The following is a 20,191-nucleotide window of genomic DNA, read 5'->3' as shown; positions in this document are numbered from 1 at the left end:
ATTGAAAGGGGAACAAACCAGGGTACAACAATAAGCGCTACAAGAGCAGGAAAACATTATTTTCTCACATTCAATGATATGTTTTCCAGGTGGCATGGGAAACAACAATTGAGGCTAGGCAATAAACAATCAACACTTCATTGTTTGCTCGCAAAGCAATGCCAATAACATACCCCATCTCAAAAAATTGGTTGAAGTGCTTCATTTTGATTAAATAGATAATTACACAAAGACTACGTATCTTTATTGGGTGTTGCATTTTTCCCCTTATCTTTCATGTGGCTCTATTTATACACATAGATTGTATGCAGGATATACTTAAAACTGCCAAAATGTTGGTCTTACTATATGCCTCATAATTTTATTATCCCTGTGATAGCTCACAGTCTACTGATTATAATGGTATATTTAGTTTTGCTTAAAATCTTGTTTATTAAGAGAAATTAGTAACCAAAACTGTTACAGTAGCATGCTGTATGAGAATTCGTGTGAACTAATCAGTAGTTTTGAGACAACTATTAGAAGGCCCTGATTTCATTCTTTCCAGCAACCAAATTAATTTTCCCAGGAGCTAATTAACTTACAAGATATTTTTAATTAAAATTTACCCACACTCAAAATTATTTTTGAGCTCTGAAACTTATGCTTTTCTTATTCCTAGGTTTGACTTCATACTTTTGCTGCCCTTATTTTTCTAATCCTGATCCTGATGTGGCGACACTCTACAGTGCATGCATACTCGCCACCCATCTGCACGATACCAGGTGCCTATGAACCCACCTGGTGCAACGTTTGCACCACTACCAACCACTCCGGCTCCCCTCTGAAGCGTGTCCATCTGTACTTTCCCCTGGATTTCTGCAAGGAGGCCTTCGAGCACTTGAATGGCCAGGCCCACACTTGTGTTCACACATCGGACACACTCGTGCAGTAACATTTTGTTTGGCCCAGTATCCAGTGCAACTCCACCAACTGGGCCTGTGCCTGCATCCTGCGACAATGCTCTACAGTAGGCAGACATGTGCATGCTCTCATCATCCCCTTCCCCCGGTGGACCACTGCTCCTTCCATATACATACTGATATTGTAGGTCCCCTGGTGTCATCCAGCGACCACCAGTATCTCCTTACTATCACTGATTGGTTCACACAGTGGCCTGGAGCAGTACCTCTGCCTGACATAGACACAAACACAGTGGCAAAGACCTTTATAGATATGTGGGTCTCACACTTTGGGTACCTTACCATATCACCACTGACCATGGGTGAGCAGTTCATGTCTTGATTCTCATGGCAACTTGCAGCACGACTGTGCACTTCATGAGAAGCTACCACTCTGCCACTAATGACACAGTGAAAAGATAACACAGGTCTCTAAAAGCTGCCATCACATGCCACTCTGCAGCTTGGTCTACTGTTCTGCCTCTAGTGCTCTTAGGCTTGCAGGTGGCCCATGTGGTAGATCTGCCACATCCGCTACTGAACTTGTGTACAGACAGCTACTCACCCTCCCATGATTCACCCTCAATGATTCAATGGTGTGCCTTCCCCTCCACCCCCCCCCCCCCCCAGCCCCGCTCCCCACGTGATCTGACCACATGTATGCATAGTGCACTCTGCATGGACACCTACCAGCTGCATCTGTGCCCACACTACACTCAGGCCCACATCTTGTCCTCATGTGTGGCACAAAGACATTCTCTTGTGGCTCCAAGCACTGCACCAAGATCTCAATCGTTTGCCTGAAGCTGGCTTACACAGTCGACCTCCTGAGCTCCTGTGCACTGCCAGCTATCGAGAGTGAAGTGGAACCAAGCAAAGGTTATGGCACTTTGTCCAACACCACTGATCTGAGTGGTCATCAATGGGATCCTATGGTGGATGTTGCCTTGGCATTCACCCCACCAATCAACCTGACAGAGCCGCCAATGATTTCAGCCACCTTGTCCCCACTAACATACCATTCCCCGACCACTGCACCTGAGTCATCAGGCACAAGAGCCAAGACCCAAGCACTGAGGGACCATTCACCACCATCGCAGTGCCAACATGCAACCCTGAGGCGATGTGTGGCCCAGCCTAACACCATGGGCTGCCTGCAGTCCACTGCACCAAGACAGTACAGTGCGCAGTATACCACCCACGTGCTGTGCACCACCTGCTGTGCGTCATTTGCTCATGTGCTGGCAGATTATCGCCTCTGTCATCAAACCCTGCCCCTGCACCACACGCACACCTGGCGAACAGAGGTGCAGTATTGCCCCCTGCCCCAGCTGGCAGTGTGGCATTGCATCAGCCAAGCACCAGGCTCAAAGCAGGACAACACACCCACTGCCGTGGCATATGCCTGCCCTACTGACTCTGCGCTGTAGCTCGCTGCAGGTACCACTCCATGTATCATTGCCACCTCTGTCTTTGCCATGCCCTGCCAGCACCACACCACCACCACCACCACCATTGCCATTGCCAACATTCCCCCCTGCCCCTTCACCATTCCTTCTCATAGGGTGAAAACTGTGTGGCAATGCACTACACTGCACAACCCATATCGGCCACAAGCATAGTGGACCGAAGTAGTGGAATCTCTCTCCACCATGTGCTACCTTGCAGCAGCCCCCAGTTTTTCCCGAGAAAAGCATGCCACGGAAAGAGTTCCCTGAGTGTGCTGTGTGGACATGGAGACCGGAGTTTCCATGATACGCAGTGATGGCATTCTAGACATATACGGTTGCAGAGAAGCTGATGCCGGTGAGTCTGTATCACACACTTCAGCTGAACAATGACTGCAGACATCTGCAAAACTTTGCTGCCGCTATTGGCAGAACATTAGAATTTTGTTCATTGGACCAATTTTAGATTGATGTTTCTTATGCGATCCCACGTTTCACGGGATAAGTAGACTACTTCTGCATCATGGACTTCCCCATAATCCTCTGTAACAATTGTATCACAGTGGATACTGTACAACATGTTGCCTGATTGCTGTATTCTACCATGTGCACATGCCCACAAGTTTTCTTTTCCTGTATTTGTTAGGTGTGGAACAGCTGTGTGTAATTTTCGACATTTATGATTCATTACTTGCCAATATATATGATTCATTACTTGCCAATATATATAAATGACCTAGTAGATAGTGTCGGAAGTTCCATGCGGCTTTTCGCGGATGATGCTGTAGTATACAGAGAAGTTGCAGGAAATGCAGGAAAATCTGCAGCGGATAGGCACTTGGTGCAGAGAGTGGCAACTGACCCTTAACATAGACAAATGTAATGTATTGTGAATACATAGAAAGAAGGATCCTTTACTGTATGATTATATGATAGCGGAACAAACACTGGTAGCAGTTACTTCTGTGAAATATCTGGGAGTATGCGTGCGGAACGATTTGAAGTGGAATGATCATATAAAATTAATTGTTGGTAAGGTGGGTACCAGGTTGAGATTCATTGCGAGAGTCCTTAGAAAATGTAGTCCATCAACAAAGGAGGTGGCTTACAAAACACTCGTTCGACCTATACTTGAGTATTGCTCATCAGTGTGGGATCCGTACCAGATCGGGTTGACGGAGGAGATAGAGAAGATCCAAAGAAGAGTGGCACGTTTCGTCACAGGGTTATTTGGTAACCGTGATAGTGTTTCGGAGATGTTTAGCAAACTCAAGTGGCAGACTCTGCAAGAGAGGCGCTCTGCATCGCGGTGTAGCTTGCTCGCCAGGTTTCGAGACGGTGCGTTTCTGGATGAGGTATCGAATATATTGCTTCCCCCTACTTATACCTCCCGAGGAGATCACAAATATAAAATTAGAGAGATTCGAGCGCGCACGGAGGCTTTCAGACAGTTGTTCTTCCTGCGAACCATACGCGACTGGAACAGAAAAGAGAGGTAATGACAGTGGCACGTAAAGTGTTCTCCGCCACACACCATTGGTTGGCTTGCGAAGTATAAATGTAGATGTAGATTTGCTGATACCTTCAGTTCTGTTTGCTGAAACCTTCAGTTTTGTGTGGCTACTGTGTGCTATAGATTTTATTTCCACTGTGTCCACATTTATCGCTAGGCATTTTTTACTGTGTAAATGTTCCATGTTAATTTTTATGTAATTTGGTCCTGTTCCAAGTCCTGTTCCAGTAAAGGAACTGAAAAATCAAGAGTACTTTTATGTCCTTTTTGCTTTTTTTCCACTAATGCCTGTACATACTAGTGTACCATAGACCATGTGTGCAAGGTTAGTGAGTAAAGAATTTTCCACACAGATAATGCCCTTGGTTATACAGTTAAGTCCCTAATAAATAATTTGCATAAATTAGCAAAATTTCAATAATGGCAGCTGTACATGCAATTAGGGAAATCACTGTGGAGGCATACAGCGTACTAATCAAATTCTACTGTGAAATTTTGTAATTTTTTAACCAGCTATCTTTTAGTCAAAGCAAATCACTGTTGGGACACAAGATCAACCACACTAGTAAATCTTCACCCTTGCAGTGGAACTGATCAGTGACACACTATTACTATTTTGTGAACAGCTCAATACATCATATAACTTTGCAATAGGATCCAATACAGAGAAATCAGTGACTTCACTTTTATGAGTGTTTTATAGTCTGAATAATGTAAATAAATTGGTTACACATATTTATAAACAACAGAATATCCATTTAAACAAGAATCTAATATGAAAGCATTTGTTTTATTATTTAAAAAAAAATTATTTTCATTTATTGAATGTATTTAAAAATTTTGTTATTTGATACAACTACATCTGAAGACACTGACTTTAAGTTTGTTCTTAAATAAGATTCAGAAAAGGTTATTAAAAAGTGACTCTTTTCTTAATGTTAACATTGTCTTTTTTGAAAATATAATTGGATAGATAAAAAAAATTATGCACCAAGTGGTGGCAAAAGAAAACACATACGAAGAATTAAGATGTTTTCAAGCATTTGGAGCCAGTGGCTCCTTCTTCTGGCAGAACGTTGAATGGGAAGGAAGAGGGATGAAGGAAAAGAACTGGAAAAGATTAGGAAATCGGGAAAGTTCAGAAAAGTCACCCAGACCCTCAGGTCAGGAGAAAATTACAGGACAGGATGAGAAGGAATGACTGGCTGTTGGGGACTTCACTGGATGAGGTCTGAAAATGGGTGAGTTTAAAAGTGATAGGTAGGATAATAAGAAAGACAGAGATTACTAACAAAACATCCTGCAGGAGTTAATAAGAGTAGAAAGCTAAATACATTATATGTGGTAGAGGTGGGGGTGGGGAAAAATAGAGAGGTCAGAAAATAAAAGATATGGGAAACTAAAGGGGAAGATAGAAAGGAATAGTTATTGAGAAGAAGTGTTGAGACCTAGGAAATTAAAGAAAATAATTAACATAAATTAAGGCTACACAAATGGCAAGAGTCAAGGACATATCGTAATGCCAGTTCCCACCCTGAGTTCTGAGAAAGTGGTGTCTGGGGGAAAAATCTAGGTGGCATGTGTGGTGAAACAAGCACCGAGGTCATGACTGTCATGTTGTAGAGCATGCTGTGCAATAGGATACTGTGTGTTGCTAGTAGGCACCCTCTGTCTATGCCCATTCATCCTAAATGATAACTTGTTGGTAGTCATTCAAACATAGAAATCTGAACAGTATTTACATAACAGCTGGTACATGGCATGTGACTTTTCACAGGTGGCTCTCCCTTTGATAGTATATGTTTTGCCAGTTATAGGGCTCATATATATGGTGGTAGGAGGGATATTGAAAGGGTAATGCAGTATGTAAAGGGGGACGAAAATCTAATAGTCATGGGTGACTGGAATGCAGTTAGTTGTAGGGGAAGGAGTAGAAGAAAAGGTTACAGGAGAATATGGACTTGGGACAAGGAATGAAAGAGGAGAAAGACTAATTGAGTTCTGTAACAAGTTTCAGCTAGTAATAGCGAATACCCTTCAAGAACCACAAGAGGAGGAGGTATACTTGGAAAAGGCCAGGAGATACGGGAAGATTTCAATTAGATTACATCATGGTCAGACAGAGATTCCAAAATCAGATACTGGATTGTAAGGCATACCCAGGAGCAGATATAGACTCAGATCACAATATAGTAGTGATGAAAAGTAGGCTGAAGTTCAAGACATTAGTCAGGAAGAATCAATATGCAAAGAAGTGGGATACGGAAGTACTAAGGAATGACGAGATACGTTTGAAGTTCTCTAACGCTATAGATACAGCAATAAGGAATAGCGCAGTAGGCAGTACAGTTGAAGACGAATGGACATCTCCAAAAAGGGCCATCACAGAAGTTGGGAATGAAAACATAGGTACAAAGAAGGTAGCTGCAAAGAAACCATGGGTAACAGAACAAATACTTCAGTTGATTGATGAAAGGAGGAAGTACAAACATGTTCCGGGAAAATCAGGAAAACAGAAATACAAGTCGCTGAGGAATGAAATAAATAGGAAGTGCAGGGAAGCTAAGATGAAATGGCTTCAGGAAAAATGTGAAGACATCGAAAAAGATGTGATTGTCGGAAGGACAGACTCAGCATACAGGAAAGCCAAAACAACCTTTGGTGACATGAAAAGCAACGGTGGTAACATTAAGAGTGCAATGGGAATTCCACTGTTAAATGCAGAGGAGAGAGGAGATAGGTGGAAAGAATACATTGAAAGCCTCTATGAGGGTGAAGATTTGTCTGATGTGATAGAAGAAGAAACAGGAGTCGATTTAGAAGAGATAGGGGATCCAGTATTAGAATCGGAATTTAAAAGAGCTTTGGAGGACTTACGGCCAAATAAGGCAGAAGGGATAGATAGCATTCCATCAGAATTTCTAAAATCATTGGGAGAAGTGGCAACAAAACGACTATTCACATTGGTGTGTAGAATATATGAGTCTGGTGACATACCATCTGACTTTCGGAAAAGCATCATCCACACAATTCCGAAGACGGCAAGAGCTGACAAGTGCGAGAATTATTGCACAATCAGCTTAACAGCTCATGCATCGAAGCTGCTTACAAGAATAATATACAGAAGAATGGAAAAGAAAATTGAGAATGCGCTAGGTGACGATCAGTTTGGCTTTAGGAAAAGTAAAGGGACAAGAGAGGCAATTCTGACGTTACGGCTAGTAATGGAAGCAAGGCTAAAGAAAAGTCGAGACACTTTCATAGGATTTGTTGACCTGGAAAAAGCGTTCGACAATATAAAATGGTGCAAGCTGTTCGAGATTCTGAAAAACGTAGGGGTAAGCTATACGGAGAGATGGGTCATATACAATATGTACAACAACCAAGTGGGAATAATAAGAGTGGACGATCAAGAACGAAGTGCTCATATTAAGAAGGGTGTAAGACAAGGCTGTAGCCTTTCGCCCCTACTCTTCAATCTGTACATCGAGGAAGCAATGATGGAAATAAAAGAAAGGTTCAGGAGTGGAATTAAAATACAAGTTGAAAGGATATCAACGATACGATTCGCTGATGACATTGCTATCCTGAGTGAAAGTGAAGAAGAATTAAATGATCTGCTGAATGGAATGAACAGTCTAATGAGTACACAGTATGGTTTGAGAGTAAATCGGAGAAAGACGAAGGTAATGAGAAGTAGTACAAATGAGAACAGCGAGAAACTTAACATCAGGATTGATGGTCATGAAGTCAATGAAGTTAAGGAATTCTGCTACCTAGGCAGTAAAATAACCAATGACAGACGGAGCAAGGAGGACATCAAAAGCAGACTCACTATGGCAAAAAAGGCATTTCTGGCCAAGAGAAGTCTACTAATATCAAATACCGGCCTTAATTTGAGGGAGAAATTTCTGAGGATGTACATCTGGAGTACAGCATTGTATGGTAGTGAAACATGGACTGTGGGAAAACCGGAACAGAAGAGAATCGAAGCATTTGAGATGTGGTGCTATAGACGAATGTTGAAAATTAGGTGGACTGATAAGGTAAGGAATGAGGAGGTTCTACACAGAATCAGAGAGGAAAGGAATATGTGGAAAACACTGATAAGGAGAAGGGATAGGATGATAGGACATCTGCTAAGACATGAGGGAATGACTTCCATGGTACTAGAGGGAGCTGTAGAGGGCAAAAGCTGTAGAGGAAGACAGAGATTGGAATACGTCAAGCAAATAATTGAGGACATAGGTTGCAAGTGCTACTCTGAGATGAAGAGGTTAGCACAGGAAAGGAATTCGTGGCGGGCCGCATCAAACCAGTCAGTAGACTGATGACCCAAAAAAAAAAAAGGAGGGTGCATAGGGCAAGTCTTACAGCAGTGATGGTTAAAGGGGTAGGAGCTGTAGGTTAGGGAGCCCAGGATATTGCAGAGAGCTTGGGCAGGGAATTGGGGGTGAGGGGGTGGGGGTGGGGGGTGGGGGGCAGAAAGCTATGGGCAAAATGTCAGACATGTTAGGGCATGAGTTTAGTAAGTCATAGCCTTGTCGAATGGCTGATTAATTATTCAATTTTGTAACTAACATAAATATGGAAAGTCGTATTTTTCCAAATTCTACATTTCTGTATTGAACAGAATATTCATTTCTGTAACTTTATATTGTATGTAAATTTCATATGTTTGATTTGTGATTAATTTAAAAAAGCACACGGTCTAATCACATTAGTGTGACCAACACCTATGTTTGCCATCAATAGGCAATAACCACTCACAGAGAGCATGTGACAGGGCTAATGGTGGAGGCTGTGTCGTTATGAGGAAATGGAGTGATTTATCTGGTGTTCAAAAGGGCATGACCATTGGCTTTGGGGTCAAGTGTGGAAGCATTTCCAAAATGAATAAGGTTGTACACTGTTTGTGTGCTGCTGTGGTCGAAGCATATGGTGAGTGGCAAAATGGTGCTATGCAAAATTGGCGCTGAGGCAACTGTGATGTATCATGGGCCGCAGACGATGGGGGGAATGACAGCAGTGGAGATGTGTATGGGCAAATAGACATGCAACTACTGAGCAACTGACTACCCAGATGAAATAAGGGCTACCAACAGCATCTACTCAATTACCATTCCGTGAATGTTGCCATGTATGGTCTCCACAGCAGGCACCTTGTTCATGGACCCATGGTGACTGCTGTTCTTTGCTGACAAAGGCTGGAATTTGCACACCAACACTACAACTGGAGGTCCACTGAGTGGCAACAGGTAGCCTTTCCAGGTGAATCATGTTTTAAACTCCATCAGACAGGTGGCCATTGGCGTGAAGCGCATGAAATGTCTAAAAGCAAATATTGCAACAAATGTTGGAAGGGCCCATGCCAGAGAATGATGCGTTATGGTCTGGGGAATGTTTTTGTGACATTTTCTGAGTGATATTGTCATTGTGGAAAGCACACTGGATCAACACAAGTATGCATCTGTCCTGGGGAACTGTGTTCACCCCTACATGCAGTTTGTTTTTTCTCAGCACGATGGCATCTACCAGCAGGACAATGCAATGTGTAACACAGCTTACAGAGTACAAGCTTGTTTCAAAGAGTACCAGGATGAGTTTACTATACACCTCTGGCCACCAAACCCCCCAGATTTAAATCCAGTTCAGAATCTCCGGGACCACTTCAAGCTGGCTGTTCATGCCATGGATCCTCATCTGAGAAACCTAGCACAGCTGGCTACGGCACTGGAGTTCGTATGGCACCACATCCATTGGTACTTGCAGAACCTCACTGACTCTCTTCCTGCAGGTCTCACAGCGGTCCATGTTGCAAAGGGCTTCTGACAGTTGGTCGTATTAATGTGGCTAGACAGTGTATGTGTAAATGTAAATGACTGTTGTGTTTACAGTGAATTATCTAGTTATCAGTTTTTCAATATTTGTAAAATTCAGTGGCGGAATAGCAAAGTGGCGTGAATCACCTGATTTTATTCCACTCCTCTTAAATAATAATTTTTTCCCTTATCTCTCATCTGACTATTTATATACCTAGTGCATATATGCAGGATGTATCTGAAACTGCGAAAAAACTATTCACACAATATTCTAAGTAATTTCATTATCCATGAAATATTTTACAGTCAGCTGATTATAGTAGTATATTTAGTTTTGCTTAATATCTTATTAAGAGAGATTAGTAATCAAAGTCATTACAATATCATACTATATGAAAATTAGTGTTAGGTGATTAGTAGTATTGTGAGGATTGAGTCTACTCATTGGAAACGCATGATTTCCAGCAACCAAATTCAAACTAATTAATTTAAAAGATATTCATAATTAATGTTTTGCTTCACCCAAAATTTTTTGATATTTGAGTCGTTGTGTTTGGTTAATGCCCGAGTTTGACTTTATGCTATTGTTGCAGTAATTTTTCTTATCTTTGTTATGTAATAAAACCACTAATTAAGAATTTATTTAAATTAGCAAAACTTGAATTATGATAACTTTACACGGAATAGGAAAATCATTGCAGAGGCATTACAGATTGCTAATCAAATAGTACTGTGAACTTTTGTACTTTCCTAACTAGCTACCTTTTAGTTAAAGCAAATTCTTGTCGGGCTCCACAGATCATCTATACAGTAAATTTTCACTCTATAATTTTATAAACTAATAAGTAAAAATCTCACAAAATATCATTATGCCATTCTATATACACTATCGCTCACCCAAACATGCTCAGTCGACATCTAGCAAGCATACAGTCAACATCTCCATGAAAGTTTGTGCCCGTTAATTATATGACATACATCTAAGTTCTGAAGTGTGTGGTTAGTTTTGAACATGTGCAGACCATGTACTCACTAAACTTCTTTGGTTATTGCAAATATGAACTGTGTCTTACAGTCTGCATTTAATAGTAGTGTCTTTACCTTTGCTATATTAAATGTTTAGGTGACTTACTTTGAGGACTGTGTGTAACGGACTATTTTCTTATGATGGATGATCTGTGGAAGGTTAACGTTTCTAAAATGTGTTGCCACTGAAATACTCATGCAGTGTATGTTCTGACCTGGTGTTTGTGAATTATGAACTGAAGTTCAAAATGAAATGGTATCATTCAAATGCAATTTTAACATAATAAATTGTCAAACTAATGAAACTTTAAGCAACTGTATATGATTTTGTTCAATGCTCAAACTGTTTTCAGTAACAGGCTATGAACTCAAGATGCTACTGACAGACTTCACTCTCAGCTAGGTTTGTGACATTACATCCTCCAACGATCATGTAACTCAGCACAGTGAAATGGTGAGTATGTGCCAGCCGATTGTATGGAATCAGCACGATAAGAAGGGTTAAAGTGCAGATATCTCAGAATGGTAGAAAGATGCAATAGTTTTTACAGTTTCTTATGACCACATCATGAATGAAGTTGCCTAACATGTTGGTGTATCTACATGTCTACAAGGCATGATGCACCACCTGCAGCTACATAACGTGACATAAGAACAGTGGTCATAAAAGATAGCAATTGACAGGGATGGAGATAAGTTCATAACTTGTCAATAATTGTCAGTTTTGAACCCAACTGGAATTACTACAATTAGTGAATGCATGCCAATTTCAACCAATTTCTGAGTAAACATTGAAAGCTGCAAGCAATGAACATTTGGAGTAGATTACCTTGCAAATGGCCATTGAACACAGCAGCACATGAGGCTGTACAACTCTGATGGGACAGACAACTACAGAGTAGCTGACTGGAGGTGTGCAGTGTGTTTCAACAAGTTGAAGTTAGGTCTCTTTTGAAATGATCACAGGTTTCAAGTGCAGCAATGGCCCAGTAAGATGTGTAAAGTGTAGTGTATGGAGGGTGTAGTTTAGGCAGAGGTGCTGCTGCAATGTTTTAATGGTGTTTTTCATACCATGGATTGAACCTACTGATTGAGGTTACTGTGATTGTGAACCAGGATGTTTGTTTATAAATTCTTGGTGATCATGTGTTGCCCTTTCTCCCACACGTCCAGAACAAAAATAATCAATTTTTGAAAATGCAATTTAATTTGATAAATAAAAGATATACTCACCAAGTGGCAGCAGGAGGAAATATATGTAGGGGTTAAGTAAATGCAGAAGCTTCTGGAGCCAGTGGCTCCTTCTTCTGGCAGAGTGGTTGAAGGGAAGCAAGAGGGATGAAGGTAAAGGACTGATGAGGTTTAGGAAAGGGGGAGGGATTTGAAAAGATTGGAGACTGTTGTCAGTCCCCAACAAGCAGCCTCTCCTTCTCATCCCATCCGGTAAGTCTCCTCTGGGTGACTTTTCTGAACTCTGCCCATTTCCTAAATCTCACCACTCATTCCCTTGACCCTTCTGCCACAAGGAGCCACTGCCTTCAAACAGTTTCTAAATTTACGTTACCCATATATATGTTTTCTCCTGCCACCGCTTGGGGAGTAGATTTTTTATCTATCCAATTATGTTATATCTCAATAATGAGTATGATGTGGACACTTCTGTCTTGCAAAGTGACAACAGCTTTAGATAGTTGTCTGCTCTAAAAACACCTTGTTTAAGCTCAACTTAAAGTAAACTATCTGTATAGCAGCTTCTGATATATAGTGGAGTGATGACCCATTTAGTGATACACTTCAGTTTTTAACCCTGCAACACAATTCTAAAGAAGTTGCAGCCTAGCTTGCCCTAGAAGGTTTAAAGTCTCTGGTTGAAACATAAACTGAAATTCAATGGGCAAGACTGATATTCTCGGCCTTTTCTGGTAGTTGCTAGAATAATCCAACTGTGACCTTAGAGCCCAGACAACAGGCATCACTCATTTCAATACACATCTCCATCTGCAGATGGTTGCACCTTCTTTCCTGAGTGGCTGCTGGGACGGCCTCTTCACCACATTAGATGAGACCATCACTTGCTGAGATTTCCTTAAGGGGTACCGTTATTCACTGTACATTTAAACTGCTGTCATTTTACACACCCCTATCCTTTTGTGTTTGCCTGTCTCTGAAATGGAATATGATGGGCTTCCCTAAAGGTGAAGTGCATTGTACTGGCTCAGTTTCCATTTCAGTGGGTGAGAACATCTCAAACCTGTTGGTAAGAGAGATCAATGTAAACCTTGAGTTCTCTTTGGTCCCAGCTTTCTTGTATGAGCCCCTGTAAACTACCACCGACTACCTACTGAGAGTAAATTCAACCAATACTGATATGTTCTTTATTTCCTGGAGAAATGACAGTATCCACAGAAGGAGATAGCTCTTGAAGTACCTTTGGCACACACACACACACACACACACACACACACACACACACACATATACGCGCGCGCACTCACACGCACACACATGCACGCACACACGCACACACACACACACACACACACACACACACACACACACACACACACACACACAGATATATTGATATTTACCTTCAACAACAACTGAGACAGCACTAGATGAGGCACTGTATGGATTTGATGCTGCACATCGATATGTGCCAGAGTCTGTTCCCTCAGCTCTTGATATCAGCAGTCTGTGACTTTCTGCAAGTTGTAAACATATAAGTCTAAGAAACAAGTATATTTAGTAAAACTGTTAAGGTGTGCATTTATGTATTCAGCCAATTATTGAACAATTAGGTGTGAATGTTACCAAGATTCACCCATAGCAATTTTGAAAAATGTGTTTTGGAACTTAGTGTAAGACATATAAAGATCCAGCTTATGAAACCATTAAGAATTTTGTGAATATGATCAACATTATTCTGTGTAGTCCTAGGTTCTGTATCCAACAGATCTATGAACACAGGTCATTATTAATCCAGGCTACAGAAATGCAGGTGTTTTCAGCTTTGGCACTTAAGTATTGCTGGAGGCCACTGGTACAGAAATAATGTTTACAGGGCCAGTATATTGCTGAAGTTTTGTAATGTCAAAATATTGTAGGCTCACAATCATTTACGTTAATTTGTAGTGTTCGTGCTATGGTGTTTTTAAAAACCAAAGTGATATGTGTCCATTGACTACATTGCTGGTATACATTTACTGATGTGCTCTTGTTTGCATTAGCTCAAAAAATATAATACAAATATATACTTGGCTAGCTGTGACATTGTGAAGTCCTTCTCCTTAACTCAAAAGATTCTATGTGAATTACGTGCTTACAGTTATAACTTGGGAGAAATATGTCAACAAGTAGCATCCTGACAGGAAAAATCAGACACTTTGCAATGAATGTACTGGTACTTCCCTGTTGTTACTATGTCTTCAGGTTATATGAAACAGGAACATTAAAGTTCCAACATAGGATTACAAAGCTCATGCAGTAATGTATGAAATAATATTTTGTAACTACTCACAGAAATATGAAAATAAATTTTTTTCCCATAGTAATTTCAATGTTTACAAGGATGTCAAAAATACACTCCTGGAAATGGAAAAAAGAACACATTGACACCGGTGTGTCAGACCCACCATACTTGCTCCGGACACTGCGAGAGGGCTGTACAAGCAATTATCACACCCACGGCACAGCGGACACACCAGGAACCGCGGTGTTGGCCGTCGAATGGCGCTAGCTGCGCAGCATTTGTGCACCGCCGCCGTCAGTGTCAGCCAGTTTGCCGTGGCATACGGAGCTCCATCGCAGTCTTTAACACTGGTAGCATGCCGGGACAGCGTGGACGTGAACCGTATGTGCAGTTGACAGACTTTGAGCGAGGGCGTATAGTGGGCATGCGGGAGGCCGGGTGGACGTACTGCCGAATTGCTCAACACGTGGGGGGTGAGGTCTCCACAGTACATCGATGTTGTCGCCAGTGGCCGGCGGAAGGTGCACGTGCCCGTCGACCTGGGACCGGACCGCAGCGACGCACGGATGCACGCCAAGACCGTAGGATCCTACGCAGTGCCGTAGGGGACCGCACCGCCACTTCCCAGCAAATTAGGGACACTGTTGCTCCTGGGGTATCGGCGAGGACCATTCGCAACCGTCTCCATGAAGCTGGGCTACGGTCCCGCACACCGTTAGGCCGTCTTCCGCTCACGCCCCAACATCGTGCAGCCCGCCTCCAGTGGTGTCACGACAGGCGTGAATGGAGGGACGAATGGAGACGTGTCGTCTTCAGTGATGAGAGTCGCTTCTGCCTTGGTGCCAATGATGGTCATATGCGTGTTTGGCGCCGTGCAGGTGAGCGCCACAATTAGGACTGCATACGACCGAGGCACACAGGGCCAACACCCGGCATCATGGTGTGGGGAGCTATCTCCTACATTGGCCGTACACCACTGGTGATCGTCGAGGGGACACTGAATAGTGCACGGTACATCCAAACCGTCATCGAACCCATCGTTCTACCATTCCTAGACCGGCAAGGGAACTTGCTGTTCCAACAGGGCAATGCACGTCCGCATGTATCCCGTGCCACCCAACGTGCTCTAGAAGGTGTAAGTCAACTACCCTGGCCAGCAAGATCTCCGGATCTGTCCCCCATTGAGCATGTTTGGGACTGGATGAAGCGTCGTCTCACACGGTCTGCACGTCCAGCACGAATGCTGGTCCAACTGAGGCGCCAGGTGCAAATGGCATGGCAAGCCGTTCCACAGGACTACATCCAGCATCTCTACGATCGTCTCCATGGGAGAATAGCAGCCTGCATTGCTGCGAAAGGTGGATATACACTGTACTAGTGCCGACATTGTGCATGCTCTGTTGCTTGTGTCTATGTGCCTGTGGTTCTGTCAGTGTGATCATGTGATGTATCTGACCCCAGGAATGTGTCAATAAAGTTTCCCCTTCCTGGGACAATGAATTCACGGTGTTCTTATTTCAATTTCCAGGAGTGTATTCAGGGTAATTATGTATATGAACTGGGGGAGGGGGGGGGGGGGTGAAAATTGGGAGGGTCAGAGCTCGATGTACTCTGTGGGTGCCATTTGGAGCCAGAAATATTATACATTGAATGCTCCAATCACTTTAAGTGTTTACATAGAAATCTCTACTACATTGTCAGCTTTGATATTTTGAGTACCCAATTGAATATAAGGTTTTTGTAAATCAGAATATGAGTAACAATAACTCAAAAGAATCGGATGCACTGAAGGTGCATTGTCATTGCATTCTCAACTGATTGAATGTACGGAAGATGCAAAAGCCTTCTTCTCATTAACCAAGATAGGCAACATTTATGCCATGTGTATGTATTTTCCTGTAACTAATAAAATATTGGGTTTACTGCCAATAGAGGACATACATCCCTCTCATCCTGGAGTCTGAAGGGACCTGCTACTCCTTTCTAATATTCCCCAACCTACTCATCTCTGCTTCCTGAGAAAGGAACTAATAGTTCCAGAAACTAGGTTTAGTGTTTTCACTTTTCCATGTGTCTATTGGCAGTATTACAATTTCTTGAATGTAAGTACTGAGTACCTATTTAGTCTAAATGATTAATGGAAATTCTCATATGAGATGTGAAACAAATACTAACAAAGAGATAGAGGGGCTGGCCAGTACTTACCTCAGCTCAGTACGGCCGATAGATACACATAAAACACATAAAACAGAACCAAAAATTTACGTTCCTAGCTTTCGGAACAAATGTTCCTTCATCGGGGAGGAGAGAGCGGAAAGAAAGGGAAGAAGGGAAAGGAGATTCAGTTACTCACAACCCAGGTTATGAAGCAACAGGGAAAGAAAAATAGGGAGGGTAGCAGGGATGGAGGCATGGTTGTCCATGCCTCCATCCTTGCTACCCTACCTATTTTCCTTTCCCTGTTGCTTCATAACCTGGGTTGTGAGTAACTGAATCTCCTTTCCCTTCTTCCCTTTCTTTCCGCTCTCTCCTCCCCGATGAAGGAACATTTGTTCCGAAAGCTAGGAACGTAAATTTTCGGTTCTGTTTTATGTGTATCTATCGGCTGTACTGAGCTGAGGTAAGTACTGGCCAGCCCCTCTATCTCTTTGTTAGTACCTATTTTGTCTCTTTGTTAAAGTATAAGGCTTTTTTTCTCATTTTTTTATTACATGTCAACCCTTAATTTGGAAACACAATTAATGTACTATTGTCTGTAAAGTTAGTATCATCAGTACAACCATTCTCTTTTGTACTTCACACATGTTACATATTATGGAAACCAACACTATCAAATGTTAGGGTATCATTTGATACAACATGAGTGAATTACAAATCACCAACTTGTAATGATAGTTAATAACAATTTATAGCAGTGGGCCCTACCAAGCATCAAATATTATCAGAATAACATTTAAACAGACACTGACAAAGAACATTAGCTGCAACCTGAGGACCAGCATGATATTTAAAATATCCTTACCAACAATTATCTTTAGTATTATGTAAAACAATTGACTGTTCATTATCATATTACAAAATGATTCATAAAACAAGGTACATATGTTACCTGAAACTTGAATTCTGTTTCCAACTTGAAGAGGATTGTCATCCTTAAACCACTGAACCTGTGGGATGGGATACCCATCAACATCACAGGCAATGGATATTTCACTCCCAACAGGATAAACTGTTCGGTCTACTGTTACATTTACTTGCACAGGCACTGAAAAATATTCAGTAGTTGAAAATTAGCATCACACTGTTCTTATACATGAAATTAAAGTTTACATTCATTGGCTACCATTAAAACATATTAAAACTGCCAATGACATGGGTCTTAATGTCTGTTGCCATGACTGATCCCTGACTTTGAACTCATTTTCTGACTGCATTGCATGACAAAAGTTGATGTGTTGTACCGTCCTGGAATTTTGTAAATGTCTACTTTTATTTGGTGTATGAATATTACAGTTTAGTTGGAAATGGGATGACATATGCAGTAATATTTGAGAGTGCTTTTTGGTGAATGTTAACTTTGAAGAGTCGCAGAAGACAGACCACAAATATGTAAACAGTTTCCTTTGCCCAATTTAAAGATAGAAGCATTTTCTACTGACAGACAGATTTTTGTTGGTTTCTCATTAGTTATTTGTTGTAATAATAATGGATGTAGATTGCTACTATTCACCTAACGATGGTATGCATGAACAAGACAAAGAGTGTAAATTCTATTTCTGTCTATTGTTGCCTTTCACAGCTGTTATGTTTTATGCTCATAAATCTACATAAAGCACTAATACCAAGTGACTAATTTATTTGCTTTTGCATTGTTATGTACCATGTCCTTGGATATGACACGTTAACAGACCTCTGAACAGAATTTCCATTCCATCATTCATTGTTGCAGTGTTTACATTGGTGCTTCCTGTCAGATAAAAAACAAGCATGTTGACTTTCAATGTTGTATACTCATGTGACACAGTCTTTATGATAGAATTAATAGCCTTGTTCTTGTGTGGAACTGTGTATCATTTATGCAGTTATGAAAAGTCCATGGTGATCAGTGTGTTTGCTTACTCTCAGGCCAAAAAGAACAGGTTGTGAGTAGTTCAATATCATAACCTCAGGCACTACATAGAATTTCTGAACATCTCAGTATTAGTGAAAGAACAGTGAAGCAAATTTTGAGAGAATGCGGGGAACCTTCATGTCTTGTGCCACCAAAAGTAGTACTGGCAGGTGAAAGAAATTTGCATTGGACAAGTTTACACAGGGAGTTATAAGAAGGAAAATCCATGACTTGTATGTAGAAAAGCAGTTTCCAACAGTAGCAGCCATATTGAAAAATTTGAAGAACGAATTGGATGAGTGAAACAACACTTTGGCACACTACTTGACAATTGGGTTTCAGATACCAAAAATTCACCAAAAAACTATGCTGATAGAAAATAACCAAGTAGCAGAGTTCTTGCAGGAAATAAACCACTTGCAAAATACTGGATGGACTATTCGTTACACTGATGAGAGTCATTGTGGTCCAAATAATTCCTGAAAGTTTGGATGGCAGGAACAAAAATTGCCTTATGTGCAAGAAAATGTATAGGATTATCACAGAGGAAGTGTCCAAGAGTAGAATGGCTGGTAAGGAAGAATTAAAACACTGTACAGATCTGGAAAAAAGATTAGAGTGTGCTCTGATGTGAACAAATGTGGGCTCGTGCTAAATGGTGGCTCTTTTTATTGGGCAAAAAGGAGGTGCAGATTATGATTCTGAAATGAATGACAGACGCTATGGAAATGGGTTTAGGAGCATTCTTTAAAAATTACCAAAGAGATCTGCAATTATTACAGATCAGGCTAGGGCTGGGAAAAACTGACTAGTTGAAACCAGTATTGCTATTTTAGTTCTGAATCACTGGCATTTTTCAGTATTTTTTTGGCCTTGATTATAACAGGCATTTTTAATTAAAAAAATTTTTTTACAACTTACTGACTAAAAAGCCAAAACATCAATTAGTAACATCCCTCTAACTGACTGGCCTGCACAGAGTCCTGACCTGAATCCTATGGAACACATCTGGCAGGTTTTGGAAAGTTGACTTCGTGCCAGGCCTCAGTGACCAACATCAATACCTCTCCTCAGTGCAGCACTCCGAGAAGAATGGGCTGCCATTCCCCAAGAAACCTTCCAGCACCTCGTTGAATGTATGCCTGCGAGAGTGGAAGCTGTCATCAAGGCTAAGGGTGGGCCAACACCATATTGAATTCCAGCATTACCGATGGAACTTGTAAGTCATTTTCAGCTAGGTGTCTGGATATGTTTAATCACATAGTGTGTTAGCACATAACAGCCTTTCAGACCTACATACGATTCTTATTTTAACCAAATCATTAAAGGCAATGCATCCCATTTTTCATCACCATCATATGCCATGGAACCTTACAACACTTCATTCACAACAACATGTAATGCATGTCAGTTAAACATAATGGAACTGCACAACACATATATGGCATTACACCATAAACTTTTCATACCTTACACCTTTAAACATGTTGAGTAATTTTTAATTTGTGTGCATAGTTGCATAAAAATATGTTAGTAAAAATGCTAATAATAGTAACACATTTTAGTTGTAGCAAATGATACAAAGAATTAATCAATGTGAAATAGTGTTGTTATTACCAGCAATAATTAGTTTTTGTTATTGCCCACTACTAATGTACTTAGAAATATCTAAAGTCCTTTTATTATGTAACAAAAGAAGCCAGCTGAAAAAAGTGTAAGGCACAAGAGAATATTGTGTATAAAGAAATAACAAAAACCTCATTAATTCACATGCTATTGTCAACAAAACAACTTACTGGCCAAATACAATGGCTATGAATAAATGAGGAAGTGATTCCCTCAACCTGAATTTGAGTTG

General features: G+C 41.2%; 1 protein-coding gene across 3 annotated transcripts in view; it reads right to left on the bottom strand.

The window, feature by feature from the left end:
- LOC124796273 (papilin) overlaps nt 1-20,191 on the bottom strand; it is a 259,683-nt gene that overhangs the window by 11,678 nt on the left and 227,814 nt on the right. For all 3 annotated transcript variants that reach the window (XM_047260389.1, XM_047260387.1, XM_047260386.1), the window contains exons 34-35: nt 17,332-17,487; nt 13,342-13,455 (exon numbers count right to left, since the gene is read on the bottom strand). In XM_047260389.1, the coding sequence (XP_047116345.1) occupies nt 13,342-13,455; nt 17,332-17,487 (270 nt within the window). The remainder of the gene's footprint in view (nt 1-13,341; nt 13,456-17,331; nt 17,488-20,191) is intronic.

The sequence above is a fragment of the Schistocerca piceifrons genome, chromosome 4 (assembly GCF_021461385.2).
Source record: "Schistocerca piceifrons isolate TAMUIC-IGC-003096 chromosome 4, iqSchPice1.1, whole genome shotgun sequence".
Classification (NCBI taxonomy): Eukaryota; Metazoa; Arthropoda; class Insecta; order Orthoptera; family Acrididae; genus Schistocerca; species Schistocerca piceifrons.
Note: the sequence above shows the minus strand (reverse complement) of the source record. Positions and strands in the feature narration are given on the sequence as shown.